Source organism: Aptenodytes patagonicus, chromosome 3, assembly GCF_965638725.1.
Source record: "Aptenodytes patagonicus chromosome 3, bAptPat1.pri.cur, whole genome shotgun sequence".
Lineage (NCBI taxonomy): Eukaryota > Metazoa > Chordata > Aves > Sphenisciformes > Spheniscidae > Aptenodytes > Aptenodytes patagonicus.
The window spans coordinates 117266941-117290672 of record NC_134951.1 but is presented as its reverse complement, the minus strand read 5'-3'; the positions used below and the strand labels follow the sequence as shown (position 1 = coordinate 117290672).

Below are 23732 nucleotides of genomic sequence, written 5' to 3'. Positions count from 1 at the left end.
GGAGATTGAGTGGCCTCTGGGCTGGATTACATCCGAGTTGTCTTGATGATGGTCATGGCTTTCTTTGACGAAAAAGGCAGTCAAAACTTGAGGGTGGGGAGTGGTCTGGTGAAGCATGAGAAAAATAAAACTTGGTGGTGGAAAAGGAAAATTAGCCTTATGTAGAAGAAAACCGGAGAAGGGTACCATTCCCAAAAGATTTCAAGGTCTGCAAATGAAACAGCTAGGTTTTCAGGCCAAAGAATTTAAATTCATGCTCAGGTTTTTTTGACAACTCATTTGCTTGTTTTGTGAAAAGCATTTCTCTGAAATCCTTGGGGCGGGGGCGTGTTGGTGGTGGTTTGCATATAAGTACTATTTGATAGAAAACTTTTGAGCAATCCTTAAGGAAACCAAGTGAAAGCCGAAGAGCTCTCCATGCTCCTGTCTGGCTCCAGGTGGCACACGTGCTGCTGTTTGTAACTCGGCGCTTCGGCAAACCGAAGCACTGGCATTCAAAACACAAGGAAGGAACACCAAGCTGTATTAGCAGTGCGGTAATGCCAACTTTACAAGGAATTTAAGAGTATATTTGTTCTTGTACATTACCTATAAAACACAGCTGCAAACGTCAGAAGTGCCTGAAATCCGAATCCTGATAAAATCTGTATTATTTATCTAAATAAAGTGTCTGGTGATATTTCTAGGATAGGAAAAATTTATAGAAAACACTACTTGTCTGTACCACTGCCAGAACAAGTTTCAGCTTAGCATAAAGAGTAGGTTCAAGTTTTTAATCTTGACCATGAAATGTGCTTTGTCTGCCCAAACTCTGGGAGTGAGTTGAGTTGGCGCTCAGGTAGTTTGGCACTTCTTAAGGATGCCCAGACCTTGCCTCTCTAATATGAGTTTTCGAACTCTGTGCTGGGAGGCTGGACCAAACTGCCTAAAAGAATTAGTTTCTTCACGCCAGCAAAGATGTCCCTGCTACGCACAGGGAAGAAGCTCTGTGTTACGTGCTGTAAAATCTCGCTGCTCCTTGTTGAGGGTTTGCACTATAAAGTCAGGATTAAATCTGGTGCTGATATCAAGACAGAGGAAGAAGCGTTGTGTTAGCAAAGCCAGGAGCTCCACGTTGTGGTAACAGTGATGCTCGCAGGGCTGCCAAGCAAAGGGTGGATGTGTACCCACTTAGAGAGACTTACCCCATTTCGAGCAAAGCGGGGACAGGGGTATGACACGTGGCAGTGTGCGAGGGCACAGCACGTTCACCACCTACCCACATGCACAAGCACTGTCTGTGCACAAGGGCTGGGCACGCCGTTTGAGGACCGTGTCACCACTGTGCTGACTTCGTGGCCAGTGTCCAGGCGTGTGGTGACATACAGCCGTTGTTGACAGGACAGTGTGCGTGTGTGCCGAGTGTTGCTCTGTGTGTGTTAAAGTGTATGGCTGTACCCAGGTGCCTGTGTCTGTGGTGATGAGGGTGTGAGCAGGGGTGCACCTCTGCCTGCATGTCTGTGCAGGTGATGTTCCCAGGGTAGTGTTAGTGCAGGGTGCATCTCTGCAGGTGTCTCTGGGGGTGCAGGGGGGTTGCTCCCAGGGCTGTGTGGACACAGGGGGTGCATTTGGGTAGGCGTCTCTCTGGGTGGAGTGTACCTGTGTGAGTGCTACGGGTGTTCCCAAGGCTGTGAGGGTGCAGGCGTGTCTCTCTGGGTGCGAGGCGCTGCCGAGGCCCTGTGGGTGCAGGGGCGTCTCTGGGTGTGGGATGCTCTCAGAGGCGCAGGGGTGTCCCTGGGTGCGGGGCGATCCTGGGGCCGTGCGGGTGCAGGGGTGTCTCTTGGGGTGCTCCCGGGGCCGTGCGGGTGCAGGGGTGCCTCTTGGGGTGCTCCCGGGGCCATGCGGGTGCAGGGGTGTCTCGGGATGTGGGGCGCCCCGGCTCTGTGGGGGCGCGGGGTGCCCCCGGCCGCGGGGCGCTCCCGGGGCCGCCCCGCTGGGGGCAGCCCCTCCCCGCAGGCGGTCTCTCCCGGCGGGCGGGGGCTGTCCCGCGGCCGGGGGCGGCGCCGGGGCTGGCGGGGCCGGGCCCCGACGGCGGCGCAGGGCTGTGCCCCATGGCGCTGGCGGCGGCCCGAGCGCGGGTGCTGCGCTCCCTCAGCCGCCCGCTCCCGCCGGGACGGGCCCCGGCCCCCGTCCGGCGCTGCTGCAGCGACGCGGGGGGCCCCGCTGCGCTGCCGCCCGGCGGGTACGGGGTCTGGCAGGAGCGGGCGGCCCGCGACCCCGCCGGTTTCTGGGCGGAGGTGGCGCGGGGGGAGCTGCGCTGGGACAGCCCCTTCCACACGGCCTGCCAGGCCGGCCCGGCCGCCGGCGCCGCCCGCTGGTTCCTCGGCGGCCGCCTCAACGTCTCGGGTAAGGCGTCCCCGGGCCCGCGCATCCCCCGCGCCCCGCCGCCCTGGGGGCCGCCGCGCCGGCCCTGCCCGCCGGTGCTACCCGCTTCTGCCTTCGGGCTGGCCGGGAGATTTCCCACCGGTGTAGTTTGCGCCAGAGCCCCTTTTTGGGGGAAAACCCCAAGATGTCGGTTGGGCGGCGCTCAGAGAAAATCTGCCGGGCGTTGCGAAATGCTGGGAAGTGGGGAGAAAATCCGAAGCCAGGGATGACCGTGGCTAAGTCTCTTGCCTTGGCGCTGCTTCCCCGGTGGCCACCCATCGCTTCTGTGGAAACCCTGCCGCAGCCCCGACGTCTTCCTTGGGTCCATGCGGGGCGAGGGCGAGCAAAGGCCTGCCGAAGGGCTGGGACACGGCATCCCCGGCGCCATGCCAGCAGGGATGCCCTGACCTCAGCTGTGCCGGCCTCGACCCCGGTGGCCGGCTGCGGGGTGCTGCTTGGTCCCGTGGTGGGCTGCGCAGCGCCGACACAAAGATGATCCAAAGGTGGGGGACGGTGTGAATCCCAATCTTTTACGGGAGAAGCTGCAGCCTCTTTTCTCTCTTAAATGAAGAGCTGGGTCTTTTCCTCCAACTTCACGACTTACATGAAGGAAGAGAAAAATGTGCCGTGACAGTCCTAACTACCTCTGAGTTTCTTCCTGGCCATATCTGCCTTGAAGGCTCTTCTGTGCTGTGGCCCTGTTTCATTCAGTGGGAGTAAGCCCCAGCCCCGTCTAGGGTACAACTCGGTGGTGAAGTCTTTTAACAGGGATATACGTTTCTTAACTTCATTTCCCATTCCTGAGAGAGTGCTTGAATCACCAGACTGCGGTTCAGTAGTGCAGGAATGGTAACATCTCTGGCCACCTTTTTTTCATAGCAAAAGAGCAAACCCTCCTCAGGTCTTCCAGAGAACATAGGGGAGTGTCTTCTCCCAGGAGGTGATTCCCAGCAGTGGATCCCAAGTTGATGGAGGTGTGTGTACAGCCCTGCCTCCAGCACCCAGCAATCAGAGGGATTTTAGCCGGACTTCTGTTTTCATTGATTCCTATTAAAAGGAAGATCTTAGCTGAACACATAGACTTTCAGGGATTCGTTTCTTTCCTCTGTAGACTGGGATCAGCACCTTCTTTTGGATCCCATGTGGGTAAGGTGTCTGAAATCCAGATAATGCTGGGCCTGAATTTAGATCATGTCTTGGGTCTGGTTGTTCTGCAGGCACTAAATGCTGCTTAGTTTTCTTTGCATAGGTAAAAAAAAATAATCATAGACCACTGAAACACAGATGCACAGAATTAAAGTTTTGCTATTGCTGGTTTTCTCCTTTTAAAGCACGATGAAGATGGTACTCGGCCACAGCTGAGTGACTAGTTTTCTGCTAGGAGGCTCTGGTTTTGTCCTTTGATCTCTTAAATCAAGAGATTTCTTAAATCTCTTAAATCAAGAGACTAGTTGCAGAAATACAGCAACAGTTCAGGTCCCTGATCCAGAGCATCCTGTGTGCCTGTCTGCCAACACAGCTGGACCGCAGGCAACCGAGTCATCTGCTGCTTTTTGCTTGGGGAGGCCTTGTGGTAGGATTTGGGGGAACTGTGAGCTTCAGTGCTTCTGGGTTTATTGGACTGTAACTCCTGGCCAAGAAAATACCCCGACAAACTACTGCACTTCCAAGGCGCTGGGTTCTCAGGAGCATGTCTTGCTGAAATGAATCGTTTCCAAGCATTGTTGAGGAGGCGAGAACACGTATGGAGAAACCATTAGGGTATAGCAGTAAGGGGAAGGTCACTAAATTCTGTCTTGTAAAATGAGCAAAAGGCTCTTGTAAGCCTAAGATCAGGAGGGAAATAATAGCATTTGGCCCTGGTTCACCTGCCGGTTCTTACTGAGCAAAGAGCTAAAGCTCTCACTCGGCTCAGCTGGGGCCTGCTGCAACAGAAATTCCCTCTGAAGGCTAGTACGGCTGCTCACGAGTAAGAAATGCTGCTTGGGCAATGAATCCCGTTAATGTGATTTACTGTAATGTGGTGCAACACGTGAGGGTGTTGCTGCAATGAGCTCGGAGGTGGGAGTTGCTAAGGGTCGCGGACCAAGCCACAGCACATCCAGTTACCTGTGGACGGATGACGGAGGAAACCAGTGTATAACTGCTTAAAGCATTCCCCATTAGAGCTTTTGTCCTCCCGTATCGTATTAGGATGACCTCAGAAATGGCTTTATCATCTCCTTTGTTTTTATAGTATTGCTGCAGGAATTTACATTAAAAAATAGAAGGCTTTAAACAGCTGAAGAGCGCTTTTTCATATTTTTAAGATTGACAGTTGTTCTTGTAATAAAATATGCCGAATTCTGAGGGATTTCTCTCTCTGTGCACCTTTAGAGGCTCATTCCCACCCTCCGTGTGGTGGTGTAAATCACAGAACAGCTGAAGCTGACTCCCGGGCTGCAGTTTACTTAAACTTCACAAATTGTGACGGCAATAGGCAGCTTTTGTTGCACTTAATTTATCTGGAAAAATGAAATCCTGCCCCACCAGTATTAACGTTTCCAGGAAATATGATCTGAAATTGAGCAATTTTTTTAAGGGTTTTCTCTGAGTTATACAGCAGTGTGCCTGACTGGTTTTTAATAGTTGTCTATTGAAATAAAATAACTGCCTTTGGAAGATTATAATGAAATAAGTAAGCATAGTTTAGGCTTGGAATTAATACTTTACAAGGTTAATCTTAACCATCAGGCAAGTTGCTACTGAACATGCATGCAGGTTTCTTGGGTGGATTCTCTATAAGTTTCTTCATGGTGGGTGCTCTCCCTAAGTCCGCTTGAGCATCTCACGTAGTTGTTCAGGTTTCCTCTACCTCAAGTTGTTGGGGGAAGAGATGCATCTTCAGAAGGTAATTTTATACCTTTGAGTTTTAGGAGGTGTAGTACGCAGCTTGAGACATGTTCATCTTTCCCAGATGTCTGGTAATGTGTAGATGTCTGTACTCTCTGAGTTTACCCTAGATCCTAAAATTTTACATATTTTCAGTTAGCTGAGATTCAGCTCTTCTGTTATACCCTGGAATAAAAATGTTTCACATGAGCTTTAATTAGAAAATTCAAGCGATGCAGTGCTAAAAATGCAAGCTGGGGAAGACAGTCTGTCAGATTTACATAGTGAAATGCTGTTCTGGGGAGCAAAAACATCAAGAGAGTGTCTTGTCTTCATGCTGCTGGGAGCAGGGGAGAGATTTGGACTGGTTTAAGCTTAGCCAGTGGAGCTAAGCTGAGCTGAATCAGCTGAGGCTTCTCGTGGTGATGCCATCTCTAAGGCCGCTGTACCAATTAAGTATAGTATTTGTAGTATTTGCATACTACAGATATGGCAAAGGACAGCTTTACCAGTGCTACAAATGCTATCACTTCCAGTGTTATAAATGAGTGTGTGGCTAGCTAGATAGCAATGATGTTTAATCTTACGCTAGCTTGCTGTTATGCTTGACCAAGCTAAGTTTACAGAGCACCTTGCATATGACCAGGCTTTGTTTAAATCTCTGTTTTCTTACAGTAAATTGCTTGGATCAACACGTCGAAAAGTCTCCGAACAGAGTGGCTTTGATTTGGGAGAGAGATGAGCCTGGCACTGCAGTGCATGTCACGTACAGGTATGGCACCTTCTCTCGATGCTTTACGATGCCTGGCAATGTAGGGCGGGGAGAAGAGCTGCTGCTCTGAAATCGGACCTCTGTGAAGCTCTGCTTTCTTCCAAGGTACTCCAGCACAGAGGACATGCAGCTGCAGCGCTGTGGCTAGGTTGTGGTGTCATCATGATGAGATAGCTCCTGAAAAATGGAGGCATGTTCCTACCAAGAAGTGATACTCTTCCCTTGGGTTCTTCATGGAGAAGCCTCCCTGATCTGAGACCCTGTATAATAAACATATTACAGGGTGAGAGGTACAGTGGATGTAAGTTAGTGACAGCTACTGAAAATTTCAGATTGAGCTCTGGCATCATCTTCTGGTTATGGCGTTAATGAGGCCTGCCTGTAGATTCCCTCTCTCTAAGTGGGGGCTTTTAGAAGAGAAAGGCTTGTTTTTTCTCCCTGGCTTATGTTCTCACCTGCCAGTTTTCTTTTTGCTTGTTAGAAGTGTTCATGGGAAAATTTCTGTGAGCAGCTTTCGGTTTCAGCACAGCAGCAAATGTCTTGGTGCAAACATCTTGTGTTTATGGTCAATAGCATGATACCAAGTCCTGGCTGGAGAGGATTTGAAGCTCCCTGTGTTCCTCTTCCCCATCCTCAGTGCAGTTTAGAGCAACCTTGAGGCTGCTCTGAGTGATGCTGGCTTGTAATTGCTGCTATAGATTGTAGGGTTTGTTAGAATATGGCAGTTTTCAAGCATATTTCTCTTCTCCCTGCTATATGCCCTCATTTATGAGACAGGCCTGCCTGCAAAAATGCCTTTTACATCATCTTTCTCTCTAGTGAAAGTAAAAGGTTTCCCAGACTTGCATGTTCCTCAGTGCTTATTTTAGGGAGCCAGATGTTTGATCTGCTGGATCAGAAAGCAGAGGAGACATAGGTAGTCCTGGCATCTGACTCTTTTACAAAATGTTTTCTGTAGCTTGTTGATAGTTGGGATTCCTGGAGTTCCTTGAGTCTAAATAGGTTCTGGTGGTCTGATTCACCTCCAGAATTTATTAAAGCTCCTGAAAACGTTATTCATTGGAGTGAGGAAGCTGGTCAGCAGGGAGGAGTGGGTGTACAAATAGCTTTGAGAGGTTAGTGCTCCATGCAACAGAAATAAACACTATCTGATATAAAGCTGTAGAAGAAGTGGATTGGTTTTAATCTTGGTATTGTTATTTGACAGGCTGTGTAGGCATGTTACGATATGTGTTGTAACCAACTGGGTAGCTTGGCTAAATGCTTTGAGTTTCGCTTTTGCCATTCTGGTGGTAGAAAAGGAAATGGAATTGAAGGTTTCTCCCAGAGTTTGGGGTGGTGCATGTACTTTTACCACTCTCTTCATGCCCCAGGTGGGAAACTGGGGGTACGTCAGAGGTGGGAATTGTGCTCTGATTAACCTGAGAAGGAGAGCAGCCCATCAGATAGCGCAACCTCATTCAAGGCAACTCTAGCCTCCCCCTTAGACTGTGCTGCTTGAAATGTGCTGAGCTGCTCCAGACCTTCAAGCCGTCTTCTCGGGATTTCTGGAGATATGAGAAGGCCTTTCTGAACAGCAACAGAACTGTTTTTTTCTTGGCCATGCCAAAATGTATTTGGAAGAAAGCATATTTTACAGCCTGTGGATTTGTGATTGCTGTGGCTTGAAGACAAGTAACCCACATCTGAAAACTGAATCCCTCTTTGTGCAGCCTTACAAAGATACGGTAACAAGCAACCAGAAAGAAGAACATCCAAGTGAAAGACAAGTTGGCAACATCTATTTTTGAACTTCTGCTTGTATTTGAGAACCATGTTCCTGTTTCTGCCTGATACTCTTGGTGAGATGTGACTGCATTCGAGTGACAGTTTCTCAAGAGACTTTGGTCCTATGATGTGTTAAAACAGGTCACTTGGTTCTCTGCTTATCTCATTAAGTCAGGAATAGCTTTGTTGAAAACAGTGATATTATATGGGTGTGTACGCAAGGAGAGAATCAAAAGTTTGCCTTTTCTGTGATCTTTGGCCTGCATTTTTAAAGGTTTTAAATGGGGCAATAGGGTTTTCCAAGGTGTGTTGGCACTGACCTCCCTTTGAGGCTGAGCTAAGTTGAAAACTTTTTGCAGTAGCGTCTTGTTTTAGCTAGAAGTTTTGCGAGGGAAAGCATATCCGAAAAAGAGGTGGCCCAGAAGCTGTGATGCTGATTGAGTAATCCTCTGAGAGCCTTCTGTAGCAGGGTGGTCTCTGCACGCCAGTCCCGGTGCAGGACAACCCCAGCATAAAGAGGGAATGAGAGGGATGCTGGGTATCAGGAGGATCCAAACTCTGGTGTCTGTGGCAGAGGAGATGTCGCCCTTTCCTTAGGATCTGGATGCGCTGTTGATGGGACAGCAGCCTTAAAGTCGTGCGCTAGGAAGGTAAAGACTTTAATTTGGCCACTGCCTTATGGACCAGCTTTGAGGAAGGTCCTGGAATCTCAGCTGGGAGGTGTCCAGGGCTTATGTGCAGAGAAGTACAAGGCACCATTTTTTTGCATTATCTACTTTGCAAAGCTTGCTGCTGTGAGCTGCTTCTCCTTATAGATAAGCCCTGGGTGGCACAAGGAAAGATGGGGCTGCTGGCGCGGGTGCTTGCCCTTCTCCTCTGGGGAGCTGTCAGGGGTAAGAAAACAGCTGAGCGCTGGCCCCATTCCCATCGCAGCCTGCAAAGGAAGCAGGTGGCTGTGCAGGAAAAGGGCTGGAACAGGCTTCCTCCTCCCTGAGGAAGGGAAAGGCCTCGATCAGTGGGACCTCCTCCATGCACTGGAAAGAAACGCAGCTACATCAGAAAATGCTGTCCCAGCTTGCTTATCCTTGGGAGAAATAAGAGCCTCCGTTTGCCTCTGCTGGCCCACTAACTGCCTAGCATGCAGCAGGCAAAGAGCTGGTGGGGCCATGCCGTAAGTCAGCCTACACCCCTATGCACGCTTGTCAGGAAGGTGGGTTGTGTTTATGCAGCTGAGTTCAAATGCTCTGTGCTAGGAGAGGAATCCAAACATCTCCGTATTGGCAAAGATACACAAAGCCATGGGTGAAACATTTCAGTTTTGCCTGAACGATGATTGCTGCCCTTACAAGCTCAGCTGTGATGATCTTTTTCACTGCTGAGTTTTGTCCTGTCTCTCCAGCTGATGCAACTTAGCCTTTCAGGAAAAAAAGTTCCCTGTGCTTTTTCCCCCCTCTGGGTTTCATTTTTATCAAGTAGAAATTCAGCTAAGTTTCAGATTATCTCCAGTTTTGAATGGGAAGGCGGGAGACTTGGTTTTTTACTGCTTTGCGACAACAGGGCATGCAACCCTCCTGGGATTTGGTGGCTGCAGTCAGCAAAGTGGGGACAGATCATGCCAATCTGGTATCAAGAGATCTGGCTCTCCGGAGGCTAAACCACCATAAACTCATTGGTAGGGCAGTGGCAAAGTAGCAGTTAACCCACAGAAGTGTGCTGTTGTGAGCAGGCAACTGAATTTATTGGCAGAAGGGTCCAACCCAGCTGGGAGTGTTTTGTCCTGCTCTGTGGATGTTGTCAGGGCCCAGGAGCTTTGAAACCTTGCAGAGGAATTCCCCAATGCTTTGCTGAGCCTGGGTTTCAAAGGGCACTGTATTATCAAGCAGGCGGAGTTGGTGGCTGGAGCTGTTGGGTTGCAGCCTCTGTAAGCTCAGCAACAGGGAATGTTAAAGAAAGCAGCTAAAGTTATGCCACATGCCCCCCTGTCCGACATGGGGTTATTTATTCTCTTTGTTGTTCCCTTGTTTACCGTGGTCTCTACAGTTTAGCCACCTGTGAGCCAGTGTTTCCTAGCACTGCAGAATCCTGTGGATATTGCCAAAGGGAGCTGTGTGAAGAAGTGGGCAGCAGTATGCGTTAGCTAACCTGTTTTTGCAAAGGGTTGCAGTCTGGGTCTCAACGGAAGGGTTTTAATTTACAAAGGAGCTCACTCCAGTGCAGAAAATGTTACGGGCAGAGGGAATGTTCAAAATGTAAAATGTAAAGTAGGGAGAGGAAAGCAGAAGCTGAGGGGCCAGAAATTAGGGTCCTAGGTAGGTTGGACATCTTCGTTAGCACATCACAGCTATGCCTTTAACAAGCCAATGGATGGTGGTTCCTCAGCCCAAGCTGAAATGGTTGAAATTGTATTAGAGATCACAGTGAAGACTGCAGCTGGAAGCCATGTGGGTACTTACTAGGCTGTGCAATGCGGAAGGTGTTTCTCATTGACAGCAAACTCTTTTCCTTCTTTCCAGTGCTGGCTTCCTAAGTTGAAGTTGCAAGTAAATCTTGCCCAGGCTTTCATCTTTCCTCATCCAAGGCAGCTCAGGGACTTTTCACTTTCTCACCTGAAAAAGGTCACAAGGGGTTTTCCTTGCCTTGGGTTCAGGATGTCTGCAGGAAGGCTGGACAATTGTGCTCGGCTTAGGAATTGAACTTACAGCCAAAAAGTCTCATGTTGAGCTTTATATTTTTCAGTTATCCTCACTAAAATGGAAAAAATGTTCAGTTTTCCTTTTGGTGAAAAAAGGAAACATACGTTTTCTCCATTTAGCAAAAAGAGGGAAATAGAGGGTTAAACTGAGGCACTGTCACAGAAGCTGCAGTGAGGGGTGAATAGGTTTGTGCATTATCCTTGTGGCCAGAACATTGACCCAGGAAGAAGGGATGGGTGTGAAGACCTACTGTGTCCCAGGGGACTTGAGCCCACATCTCAAACGACGGTGCCCGCTGTGATCGCAGGGTATAGAGGCAGGCTTTGAACTCTGCTGCTCCACAGTAATTCATGTAGAGCAACAGCTAGGAGGTAGAGATCTGAGGGTGTTGGGCTGAGAGATGCCCAGATATGGTTTTTTATTGGGTTTTTTTTTACACTAACCTGTTTGAGGCATTTGACCTGAATTTTCAAATAGTTTCAGCCTGTTCCAAACTATGGTTCCAGGAAACTGGTCGCTGCAAGAAATACTCAATTCAGCTGTAGTGCTGAGACAGCTGAAAACATGGCTTGTGCTGAGCCTCCTAAACAGGCACTGTCAAAGCCCATATACAGACGGCATTGAATATATTAGGAAGATGTCTAGAAACACTTTGCAAAAGGCTGCTTCCCAAAGAAGGTCTTGATGCGATTTTTTTGGGTGTAAAAAGAAGTGGCTTCCTTTGTTTAGAAAGCTGCAGGCTGTCTTGCTGTGGCAAAAGATAGCATCAGACTTCTTGGGGAAAAATGTTTCTGCCAGGCATCCCTAAAATGCGTCAGAGAAATGCCATGTGTTGGTGATGGGTTTTACAGGAGTCATTCCAGACATTGAGCAATGGGCTTTTGAAACACAGGCACCACTGTATCTGGGGAGGGATCTGGGAGAAGTATGGTCTGGTAGTTTCTGAACAGAGATGTTGTAAAGATAGTGAGAGAAGTGCTGCATCTGTTAGATTAAACAGAAATACTGGCTTGAACAGTGATCTGGTGGCTCTGCCAGAGGGCCAGCCTTGCAGGTCTTATGCTTAGAAGTGATGCTGTGATAGCTGAGGAGATGCCTGCATAAAGGGTGATGAGTCTCTAGAAGAGAACTGTGTTAATGCTCAAAGTCTTTTTTATGGGCAAAAAGGAAGCACACCTTATATAGAGAGAGCCGAGAGTTTATTCTTAGTATAATTGAACTCTTAACGTTCTAATCTTATTAGTCAAGATCTAATTATTACAGAAAAAGAAGGAAAGATGTCCTGTTGGTTACCACTGACACCACTTTTGTCCAGCATCAGGTCCACATTTCTTTTACTGATTGTTTGCAGCGTGGGGCTGCCAGTGCCAGCCTGTGCTCCACCTCTTGTCGTCCCATGCCTATTCTCCTTCATGCCACGTCCTGTGCCTCCACTTCTCAAGGCCTCTTATCATACCAGGCCTGTATTTCTTTATACTACCTCATTATGTTAGGGTTGTAAACCCATGATGGTAGCATAAAAAGATAAAGAAGAAAAGAAATTAGCCATGGTTACCTGGTCGATTAGAAGAATTGCTGTTACAGCTAAACCAGGTGAAACAAGGCTGCAGGTAGGTCAAGAAGATCTCAGAGAGCGAGCATCACGAGCTGTGTTCCCAAGACCTTGCAAACTTGGTACAAAGCCTGTGGCATGTTGCTTGCCACAGCAGTACCGTGTTACAGGGCTGCAGGGAAACAACAGGAGCAGACTGCTCTGTCCCTGAAAGGAGACTGTTTTCCAGCAGGTCGTGACATGAAACAGCTACGTGAAGGGCTTGCTCCAAAGCTGACGGAAATCAGTGGGCTGCGGGTCAGGAGAGCAAACCCAAGAGCAGCTCTGCAACAGGGTGGTCATTATGAATGTGGAGGGGGGATATATGTGCAACCCAGCCTCTCCCTGCTCCCTGCTGGCACAGGGGGGAGAGCTGGCTCTCCGCAGAGCTCTTGTGCATGGTGTTTAAAGCCTATCAGTGTGTCACCTGCATCATGAGCAGGCATGTCACTGGGATAAGACGGTGCTTCCCTCTGGTTTTGGAGGTGCAGGGCTGGGATGGGTAAATTCACATTAAATCCATGTTCAGCAGCTATCTACCCTCACACCTGCAGTACAGTGAATGGGTTGGACTTGTCCGCATTTGCAGTTGAAAGATAACATTTTCCGAAAGCAAGTCCAGAATCTCCTCATGTGTCATAATTTTTCACCTTCCCTGCCTATCTTCATTAGTGCGCCTACCATCTCCCTGGCTTGCTTTGTTTTAAAAGCACATACCATATATACTGTTCTTTCTCCCGTGCAAACGGCCTCGCCTCCTGGGTCCAACTGGTTGCTGCTTCCCTGCTTCTCAGCTCCACCCTGATACTTTATCCACTGGAGTTGCGTTCTGCTGCCCGGTTTGCTCTCTTATTTGCTCTCAGCTCTTATGATCTGCTTTTGCAGAGGATCTGCAGACCGTTGCGCCATGAACTGACTTTGCAGTTTCTCAGCTGTCTCTGTCCAGAGGGACTGGGTGCTTCCTTTCGTTGCAGCACATTTCCTTCTCCTGCAGTGGCTCTGCTGAGATCCTCCTGTGGCCTGCCAGGCTTGCGCGCAGGAAGCCAGGTGCCCCGGTACTCTCTGTGTGCCCCGTGGCTTCATCTGTCTCTGGTGGTTGTCCTGCCTGCCTCTGCTGAGCACAGTGCCCTGCTTCGCACTGTCTGCTTGGGTGGCTGCACTGAAATCCTTTGGAGTGCAGGCAGGCGGCAATGCTGCGAGCATTGCTTGGGATTTTGCCTTTCTCCCTCTTCTTGTGGTTTGCAGAAGCAGTGCACATCTGGTCTGAGCCTCTGGCCACCCTCTGTCCTTCACTGGCAATGGCTGAGCCCTTTCAGGGTAGACATTTTCACTCTAAGCCTCTGCTTCTGGAGCCCTCAGCATAAGAAAGACATGGACCTGTTGGAGCGGGTCCAGAGGAGGGCCACGAAAATGGTCAGGGAGATGGAACACCTCCCCTATGAAGAAAGGCTGAGAGAGTTGGGGTTGTTCAGCCTGGAGAAGAGAAGGCTTCGGGGAGACCTTATTGCAGCCTATCAGTACTTAAAGGGGGCTTATAAAAAAGATGGCGGCAAACTTTTTAGCAGGGCCTGTTGCGACAGGACAAGGGGGAATGGCTTTAAACTAAAGGGGGGGTAGATTTAGACTAGATATAAGGAAGAAATTGGTTACACTGGGGGTGGTGAAACACTGGCACAGGTTGCCCAGAGAGGTGGTGGATGCCCCATCCCTGGAAACATTCAAGGTCAGGTTGGATGGGGCTCTGAGCAACCTGATCTAGTTGAAGATGTCCCTGCCCACGGCAGTGGGGTTGGACTAGATGACCTTTAGAGGTCCCTTCCAACCCAAACTATTCTATGATTCTATGATTCTTCTACCCTTCCTCTGTACCCCATGTTTCAGTGCAGGCAGACACTAAGTGAAGATGCCGCCTTCTGTGCTGTCTCACCAGCTCCAGGGTGACAGCGTCTAGCTATGTTCAGCATCTGAGGTATGTTTTCAGTCGATGTGCCTTGCTACCAACACAGCTCCTGGGTGTGGATGGGAGGCAGTTCCTTCCCTGTGCACAGCCCGCCGGCATTCTATGGCATTGCCTCTGTGGCAAGGGTGGGGCAGTGCTGGGCTTGAGGCCAGAATTGCTCTTGGCTCTTCTAACCTTGTGTGATGGAGGGACTGCAATGCCAAGCTTGGAAGCAGTAGCAGGTGGGGAGGGTAATGGCCATGGTTTCCTCCTGCTCAGTTCGGTTAGGTCTGTCCCACCCAGTTCTGCAGGACAGTGCCCCTGCAGGGTGCTTGTTCCACCCTGAGATGTGTCTAGGTTAAGTACTGGAAATGTGTAACCTGCTGGCATGTACTAATTGCCTGCCTGTTAGATAACAAAGTGTGTGTGAAGGAGTGAGGGAGTCAAGGGAAGAATTCCCAACACAGCATTTTTGCTAACTCACTTTCTTGAACTGGAGGGGAAGCCTGAGTTGCTGCTGCAAGAGCCAGAAGACACACCTGATGCTCAGGGATTTGTGGATTTCTTTGTTGGAGTTCTTGGCTTCACCTTCTATTTGCCTTTGTCTCCGTTCCCCCATGTGCTGCACCACCGAGGGACCTCCAAGGCCTTCCTATCTCAGCCTTTCAGAGCACGAAGGAGAAGGCAAAGCAAATAGATCCGGGGTAAAGTCCTTACTGTCTATCAGCTTGCTCACATGCTCTCATTAAGCAAATGGTAAATTGGGGTTAATCATAAAAAAACAATGAGAGCTTCTGCCATCACGGTCACCGAGTCCTGAATAAGCAAGTGAACCACAGAGTTGGTCAGAAAGGACACCCTAGCCAGAGCTTTTCTGGCATTTCTGTTCAGGAGAAAGAGGCTGCAGCTCTGAAAGCACTTGGGTATTTTCCATCACAGATAAGTGGTTTTTATTTTGCTTTCTCACAACTGCCTGTCTGGGGCTTGTTGCACTTCCTGTGCTCTGCAGTTGAGCAGCTTAGTTTTGTTTTGGCTCTTTAATATTTATCCACATTGAGATTTTTCTCTAATGCAGCATCGGATGAATTCTGAACCAGACAATGTGACCTTTTAGGACAAGGCACAAAAACAAATGTTGGGTGGGAATTCATTATTGCACAGAGTCGCTCAGTTCATGAACTTAGTAAAAGTGAGCAAAGTAATACATACATCTGTATGTATCTGCACAACAGACTGTGCACTTATGTAGACGGCAGGAACATGCATGGTCATGAAGCACGTGGGAAGAGGTATTGAATGTTGTGCTTTAGAGTTTAGGCTGATCTCTAGCTGTAAGGGATTAGGAGGAAATTCAGACCGGGGTAAAGCCACGCCATATCTGCTTTCTGCAGGGTTGCGGTCTCTCTGCGGTGGTCGCTGTTGCCAGCTACTTCCAGAGAGCAGGCACTCGAGCACGTCTGGCCACCTCTCTGAGTTCCTGTGCTTCAGGAGTGGTCTATTTACTTGATGCTACAGGAATAGTCTTAAAATAAATAGCACAAAGTGCTGTGGCTGGGATTCGAGGCTCATTTTCCTTATCTTCCAAAAGATGGCAGGGAAGTGGTATCCCTCCAGCCATCACTGTATCTGTCTTCGTACTTTCTCTATGGCTGTGTTGCTTCACTGCCTTCACAGTGCAGATGGAGTTTTATCCTAAAGAAGTAAGATGCCAAGTTATTCTCAGCCCGTGGTTTTGTTACGACATTTCCAAAGGGGAGCAGCTGGGCTTTGCCTGTTTCCAACTTGCATTGGTTTAAAAAAAGAAATGAAACAAGTTTTGATGGACCAGAAACAACATTTCATTTCATTTGCAGCTTAGCCACCAGCTGAAAACTGGTTTTGTTGGTTGGTTTGTTTTTTCACAGCTATGGCCAGTTCTGGGAGATAAGGATACATTGGTAGATTCATGCTTTACAGCTTGTTATGAAATGCTGACCCCCAAAATTCATTTGTTTGTTAACAGTTTTTGGGGTCCCTGGTGGTGTAGCTTACAGACCCCTAAGGGTTCACAGGTGACAGGTTGAAGATGAGTGTGTTAGGGAATAGAAGATGTCTCTCTCCTCTGGGCCTCAGTACTCAGCGAGTTCCTGAACCCAGAGGACAATTTTCATTCCTGGTGGACTGTGAGAGTCTTCTCTGAGCTGATGGTTGGCACCAGTAAGGGGTGCTCTGCTGCCCTTCGTGAGGGTCACCTCCTTCCTTGGTGTGAGACTGCTCCTCACCTGGCACAGTTACCTGTCTTCTTCTCAAAGCCCTTCCACTGCAGGCACACAGAGCTGTTCAGTTCACGACAGCATCTTGGTCCCAGGCATGCCTGCAATTGTGTTATCCCCCATGCAGGCATCAGAATAAGTGTATGTGCAAGTCCTTGCCCACGAACTGCTTTTTCGTTCCTTAGAGGAACGTTTCTGCTATTAAATCAGCATGTCACAGCGGCGAGCCCTGTGAAAAGAGCTTTTGTTCCTGTTCTCTGTGTTCCTGAGTTTCTCTATGCAAGAGTGGCTGCAGTTTTACTCGGAGCAGTATCTCAGTTCTGTGAGGCCGTTGCACTCTGTGGCACAGCAGGGTCAAGTGACAACAGAGGAATTCGGACTGCGGGTGATCCGGCTTTGATGAAAGTCTTGTAAAATCTGCCGCTCACACAAGTGTCTCGGGACTTCTCCTTTTCTTCCTTATGCATGCAAATGTGTTGTTTACCCTTGCAATTTAAAGAGAAGCTACTAGTTGTGAAGCACTTCCAGCAGTTCCCCAACATAAACAGTGCTGGGAGTCTTTGGACAATGCTTCCATTTCATCTTGTGTTTATCCCACACGTGTTCCCAGTAGCTTGTGACTGAGTCTCATAGGTGAAAAAGGCATCAAGGACGTCTAAAATGGATACCGACTTCTGGAGGCAGCGGGACAGCCACTGGCTTGCTGGCTGCTCTACCCATGCCAGAGCCTGGCAGCTCTGGGCAGCGCCTGCGGCTCTTGCTCGCTCGTCCTTCTGCAGCAAGCGTGGCTCTCTGCCCCCTTTTCTTCTCTCCCCAGTGCAGTCTGGCTCTCACCACACCCCAGGCCACCCTTCTCTAAGATGCAAAAGCTGGCGTGCCCATAGTGCTGAGCTGACAAGGTCCAGAGGTGATCGTGATGCCTCGCTCAGTTCAAGTTCATCCTTTTTTTGCTCCCCCGTGTAAAACAGGTTGTGCGGTCACATGACAACATTGCTTCTGTGCTGCAGGGAGCTTCTGGATCTGACTTGCCGTCTTGCCAACACCCTGAAGAAATATGGGATACAGAAAGGGGACAAGGTGGCCATCTATATGTCCGTGTCTCCCTTGTCTGTGGCAGCCATGCTGGCTTGCGCCAGGATTGGTGCTGTTCACACTGTGGTCTTCGCTGGATTCAGCGCGGAGTCCTTAGCTGGGAGGATCATGGACTGTAAGTAGATGCAGACTGGGGAACAAACCCCTCTGGACAGTGCTCCAAGACGTATCCCAATTCTGGGTTTTCTTGGCAGAAAGAGAAAAGGTTCATTCTCAGCTGGCGGGACAGTTCACTCTGCTTTGCAAACTACTGTGAAGAGCCTTTTCCTTAGTGGCAGTTGCAGTATCCTCTGGCCTTAAAATACTTTATAAATTGCTTAACATTCAGTCTGTGCTGGGTTACTGCCAGACAGCAGTGAAGCTGGAGGGAAAACCAGAGCTTAGGAATGGGGCCTGATTTGTTCTTTCGCAGTATAATCGCAGTGTTTCTTTGATACTCTCGCACAGTGCTAATTCTGCAGTCTCAATTGTGATACTGTGATTTATGTACAGCACTGGAAGCGTTGGCAGCCTGCCCCTGCTCTGTTAGCCGTTGTACCAACAGACAGAGCTGTTTTTAGCCCAAAGCACTTGTAGTGTGATTAGGTAAAAAGTAATGCTAAAAATACCAGCAGAAGAGCAAAATAGCAAGCAGCTCATGTCCTAGCAGTCACATCAGTTTCTTTATGGCTAGTGTGAGGGAACAAGTCTTACAGCAATTTTCATGCTTTTTTTTCTGTTTTAGTAGAGTTAATCTATAGAGAGCAAGTACATGTTTTAGTTATCCCTCACTTTTGGCCACTTGTGTGGAGGTGATGGGCTAAAGAGCCATTTCTCTGCAGCCACAGCTCTGTAATAACGTAGTGTGGTACAATTTGAAGTGCTCTGCCAGAGTGCTGCTGTGTGCTGTGGCTTCCAGGAGGTTTCCCCTCAAGGTACAAGTGAGTTTCAGAAGGCTGCAGGTATCTCAGAGCAGGGTAACACCTCCGAGAGGCTGCTGAGTTTGGTGCTGTTCACTTCAGTTTGCAATGGACACTTACATGCAGCCCCAGAGAGAGGATGAGAGAGGGGCAAAGGTGCTTGTTCACTACGGTCGTAGGAAGTCTTGCACTGGTTTCAGTGCGTGAGCTGTTAGGCTAAAGCAGCCGTATTCACTGTAACACGGGTAACTGGGAAGAAACTGTTCTGCGTGTCGGCTTTGCTAGGCAGGAATGGAGGTGTTTAAATGGCAGTGAGTGATACTTAGGCTAGACACTGGGAAAGACTTTCTTATGTTCCTGATAGGCATTGGAGTGGACTGGTGGGGAGAGGGTAGAATAGTTACCACTGGAGTGTTTTAGGAAGATTGGACTGACAGCTGTCAGAAATGCTTTAGCTGGAGTGGACCCTGCCTTGGGGTGGGGGAGATGGACTAGATAACCTATGGAGGTTCCAGGTACCCCTAATCTCTGTGGGTCTCAGGTTTTAAAGTGTTTTCGTCAAGTGGCCCTGACTGGTTTTGATTGATAGAAGTTCTGAGTATTTGTCATGCATGTTGTCCTATACATCATCCCCAAAAGTAATGAAAGCAGGGTGCACATACTAGCCTGGAAGACAGGCCGGCATGTCTGCTAATTCTTTCTTTTTTTAGCTGGATGCAAAGCAGTTATCACCTACAACCAGGGAGTCAGGGGAGGCCGAATCATAGAACTGAAGACTACTGTGGATGAAGCTGTGAAGAACTGTCCAAGCATCAAACACGTCTTTGTGGCTCAGAGGACAGATAACAAAGTCCAGATGGGTGACTGTGATATTCCCCTTGAGGAGGTATGTTGGTGTTGGCAAGCCTTGCCTGTTTCCCCTGACGTTTCTTGAAGTATGTGATGTTTACTGTTCTGGGGGAGAGAAATATGGTGCACTAATAAATGTAGGGCCCAGCTAACACAGGCATCTCTGAGAGACCCGATGCAGGGCTGTTCAGAACATGTGTGCGAGAGTCTTGCTGAATGTGTAGATCATGCACACTCTGGTATTTGGCTTTGGTCTTTGATCTGCTGTAGGCTACACTGGGAATCGGCAGCCAAGGAAGATCAGGCAGTCTCCATACTTTCCTTGCATATGTGTGCTGAGCTAAAAGCCTATGAAGCACCCTCTGCACTGCAGCTTGGCACTCTAGTGTAGCCGCACCAGACCTGCCAGCGATGACTGGCCTTTATGCTGCCTCTGGAGCAGGCTTTCAGTGTGTGCTGCTCTTCCCATGCTGCCACAGTACCCCGGTGGGCTGATGGATACAGCTGTGTTGCAGTGACAGCATCTGTACATCCCTGCAGTCACCTAGCTCTGCAGATGGCCACTGGTGCTCCGGATAACTCCTTTTAGGTCTGAGTGTTGGCTCGATCATCTTTCTCTCCATCTGTGCCCTTTGGACCTGAGTTCTGCGAATGAAAAGGAGGTGCCCCTTATGGCATCTGGATCTTTATCCTCAAATGGTTTGCCTGTATTTACAGTCTGCTAGGTTTGTGAGTCGAAGCAGGTCAATCTATGTCTGATTCATCTCAGCATGGGCAGGGAGTATGCTGCTCCATTTTAGTAGTCTTGCAAACAGTGCTGAGATTTAAGGAATGAGTGTTTCCTGAGACCCAGAGTGCACTGATGCCATTGCTGTTGTTGTTATACTGTGTTCAGACACTCTGTTATGGTTTGTTATATGCACTCTCAGACTGGACACTGTTGAAAGGCAGTGCAGAAATAATCAAGTTCCTGGAGAGACTTAATACAGCCTATGGACAGTGTCGTGGTTACCCCATGATGGGAGGACAGTGATGGCTTGGGACTATTTAGAACCTGTGCTTCCTGGGGAAGAAAACAGCAGTTGTTCTAATGTGTTTAGCTGGTACACATGGGACTGCAGCCTAATGCAGAAGTAGTTTTATCAGTTTGCTGGCAGCAGTAAACAGAAACTACTCGTTGTAATAATGCCTGGAAATCACCCGTCTGCAGCCAAGATAATTACTCGGGAGTCCCTGTGCTGGTCACATGAGATAGGAGCAACTGCTAGGGTAAGTTAAACAGAGAAGTCAGGTTTTATTCGGAAATTGTCTTGCTGCTTCTTACTCTACAAAGCACATTCTGATGATTTTCCTTAGTGTGCAAACAGCCTGAGGTGCTTTGGTGATCCAAGAGCTGAGCTCAGCCCATTGTCAGTTGTAGAGTCTGAAACATAACAAGAATTAAACCATATCTGTTAACTCTGTCATTACTGATCTTTACAGCAGTTGTGCTTTCCAGCTCTTGTGCAATGACTTACTGCAAAATTTAAGCTCATGTAATGGAGCATATGAGAACTCCATCTTAGTTTCAAAAACTGGCAAGTCAGCCTGAATTGGCAGTGCTGAAGTGTAATAATAAATACCTGAGATGAGCAGGAGTGCTGTAACTCAGAGGCTAAGAATTACGTCTGACCCTATCAACTCTTCATGTTTTATTAAGCTTTGTTTGTCAGACACTTTTAAACAACTGGACCTGCCGTTGGTAGTGTTCACTTGTAAATACAGCGTGTTTACAGTGTGTACTTGTAAAAAGGCAGTACCTAATTCCTAATACAGAAATTCCTTCAAAAAGCCACCTAATAACCCTTGCAGGAATCATTATTCATCTAGGACAGTACAGAGCTTGAGAGAAGCAAGCCAGCTGTGCTTTTTTTACAGCCATATGTTGAGCATCTGGAACACAGTGTGATTATTGCAAGTTTGTACATGGATAAGAAAAATGTTCAACCTCGTCCTGAAAAATCTACAGTCTGGGCAGACAAGCCCTCTGCTGCTACAAGGTTCATTGACCACAAACATCTCTTTCAAAGTACATTATTACCCTTCCTCTACTGGACTGGGCACACAAGCTGGACCAAAAGTTTGCTCTGACCTAGCAGGACATTGCATCCTTCCCTCCCGTGGTTCTGACCGTAGGGGTGAGGAGAGGATCTCACCCAAATGGCCAAACAGTGGAGTGTGAGGAGAGTGACAGAGGCAGGAGGGTAAAGCACTCTCCTCATGGGTAGAAGCAATTAGAATTTGAGGATCAAATGGACAGGACAGTCATCCACTGCTGGGGCCAGGGGAGGGATATGAGTGCACAGTTTAACTGTTGCACTGCAGTTTTAAAAGGAAGAGGAAGGTCCTAAACAGTATCCAGTCAGCCTTGCTGCTGCTGTCAAGTGTGGTTCATGATTGCAGTCACACTTTGGTTTTCTACCAGCAGCTTGCAAAGGCTTGAAATGTAAGCTATGACCTACCATTTTTTTCCTGAAATGTTATTTTATCTGGCCAATTCCCCTTGATGCCTGTGCCTAGCAGAGGTATTGGTGGAAAGGCTAGGTGCTATGTGTCCACAGGAACCTTTCCACTAGGTGAGCACATATAATCTATGATACATCCATGGACGTTTGCGAGGGGGCAACAGCAACGGTGGTTCTTGTCTCTGGACACTGTTGACATGCTTACAGATAGAGTATTGGTTGGCTCCATATGGCCAAAGTCTTTCTGTCATTACCACCTTTTCTTCCTTAGGAGATGGCCAAGGCAGCTTCTGTATGCACTCCAGAGAGCATGGACAGCGAAGACATGCTTTTCATGCTGTATACCTCGGGCAGCACTGGGAAACCCAAAGGAATCGTTCACACCCAGGCTGGATACCTGCTGTACGCTGCTCTCACGCACAAGGTAACTCGGCTGCCTCCTCTGGAAAAGGTTCACTTACCTTCCTACAGTACTAACGAGAGGGACTTGGACTGGTGAGGGGTGCTGTATTCTGTGTTTGCTGCCCTATTGGCTTATTGGTTGTAAACAAACTGAAAAATGTCTGAGAACGTGTAATTAATCTTCAGGATTTGTTCCTGGGGAATATAATACTATGCAAACCAGAGCCTAGAGTTATGAAAGGAAGGAAACTGCAGTGCTGCTACTTCTGCATTTAAAATGTGCTAGTGTTGCAGGCCAGAATTTGCGGACATTAAAGTGATGCAGCTGAGGAGATTCTGGTAAGTATCTTACTGGCATTGGTAATGTGGATATTACTGTAGTATTTTGCAGTGGGATGCTGGTCTTTTTTATTTCAGAGAGGATCTGCATAGCACTTGTCTGAAGATCAAAAATTACATTCATGCTCTGTGGTTGCACCTCTACGCTGCTTTCCTATGTGATCTAGGCTAAATGTTTTAACCCCCTTTCTCATGAAAAAAAAAGTCAAGGCACTGCTTCTTGAAGCTTCTAGTCTGAGCTCTGCATATGGAAAGGTAACAGTGAAATGTTGAGAGGACTGCGGTGAAAGATCTCCATCTGACTTTCGTGGTATCACCCTGTTTGTAATCACACACAATTCAGGCAGAGGTTTTCTTTCTTTAGGCTGACACAGTTGAATTTTTAGAAGATTTGAATGTGCAAATGTCAGACTTCTCTGCATGATGGGTATTTGTTATATCAGCTTTTCTAAGTGACAGCGTAATCTCCAAGGCATCTCTTTCTTAGTCCAGAAGGTAGATTCTACACCCTGGTGCAGACATGCAGGGAGGCACTGTATGCAGCTGCAGTCCCTTGAGAGGTACTTCAGAGCCTGAGAGGGAAAGGCACTTGCAAAAGTAAGGTGAGAATTTTCTCTCCTAGGTAGAGGGATCAGCTGACCTGTGTGGCCTCTGTGGTCTTTGCACACTCATGTGTGACACTCTTGTCACACACTCATGGGGTTTTCTTTTAGTTCTGATCCACTTTCTTTCATTGAAAACATAAAGCTGACTCTGCCTTATGAGTCAGGACCTCTTCACCATACGGTAGAGGAGTTAGATTTACAGCGGGAAGCATTTTCCATAACCAAGACCAGATAATGAGTTCTCCAAGATTTTTATCTTGAATTTGATGAGCAGGGAGAGGGGAGCATCTGGAAAGCGATACACCGATAGAGAAGCTGCGCAGCTAAGAACATTTCTCAGAAAATGTTTCATGGGCACATATCAGTTTCTCCAGCTTTCTCATGAAAACCTGTTCATGTTCGTGAGGGGTCTGAGCCTCTGAGGCCCTGAAGCTCAAGGTCAGCTCTCCCATGTGAACTGCCTGGAGTAGGCACCCTTAGGTATCTGGGGCTCTGGGCTTTGACTGTAAGCTTTGTTGCTCCAGTCTGAGCAGCTGCTGGTACAGCCATGCTCCCTGTATGTTTGCAGAAGCAGTCAGGAGCCTGGAAGCCCTGGTACTGGTCTCTGACTTGCTTCCTCACCTTGGGCTGGCCTTTGTGTTGCTGTGTCCTACGTGTCTGGCTCCACTCGCCCTGCGTGCTCTCTTGCTCCCACTTGGATGTCCAGTCCAGCATCTTACCTTTAAGCTCTTTGCGCCTGCCAACAGAAAGTCAG

General features: G+C 48.4%; 1 protein-coding gene across 1 annotated transcript in view; it reads left to right on the top strand.

The window, feature by feature from the left end:
* The first annotated feature begins 2090 nt into the window (after nt 1-2090).
* The window catches only part of ACSS1 (acyl-CoA synthetase short chain family member 1), a 39051-nt gene continuing 17409 nt past the window's right edge, over nt 2091-23732 (top strand). Inside the window, exons 1-5 of the mRNA XM_076334821.1 lie at nt 2091-2385; nt 5950-6046; nt 17296-17495; nt 18990-19165; nt 21904-22056. Coding sequence (XP_076190936.1) covers nt 2091-2385; nt 5950-6046; nt 17296-17495; nt 18990-19165; nt 21904-22056 — 921 coding nt within the window. The remainder of the gene's footprint in view (nt 2386-5949; nt 6047-17295; nt 17496-18989; nt 19166-21903; nt 22057-23732) is intronic.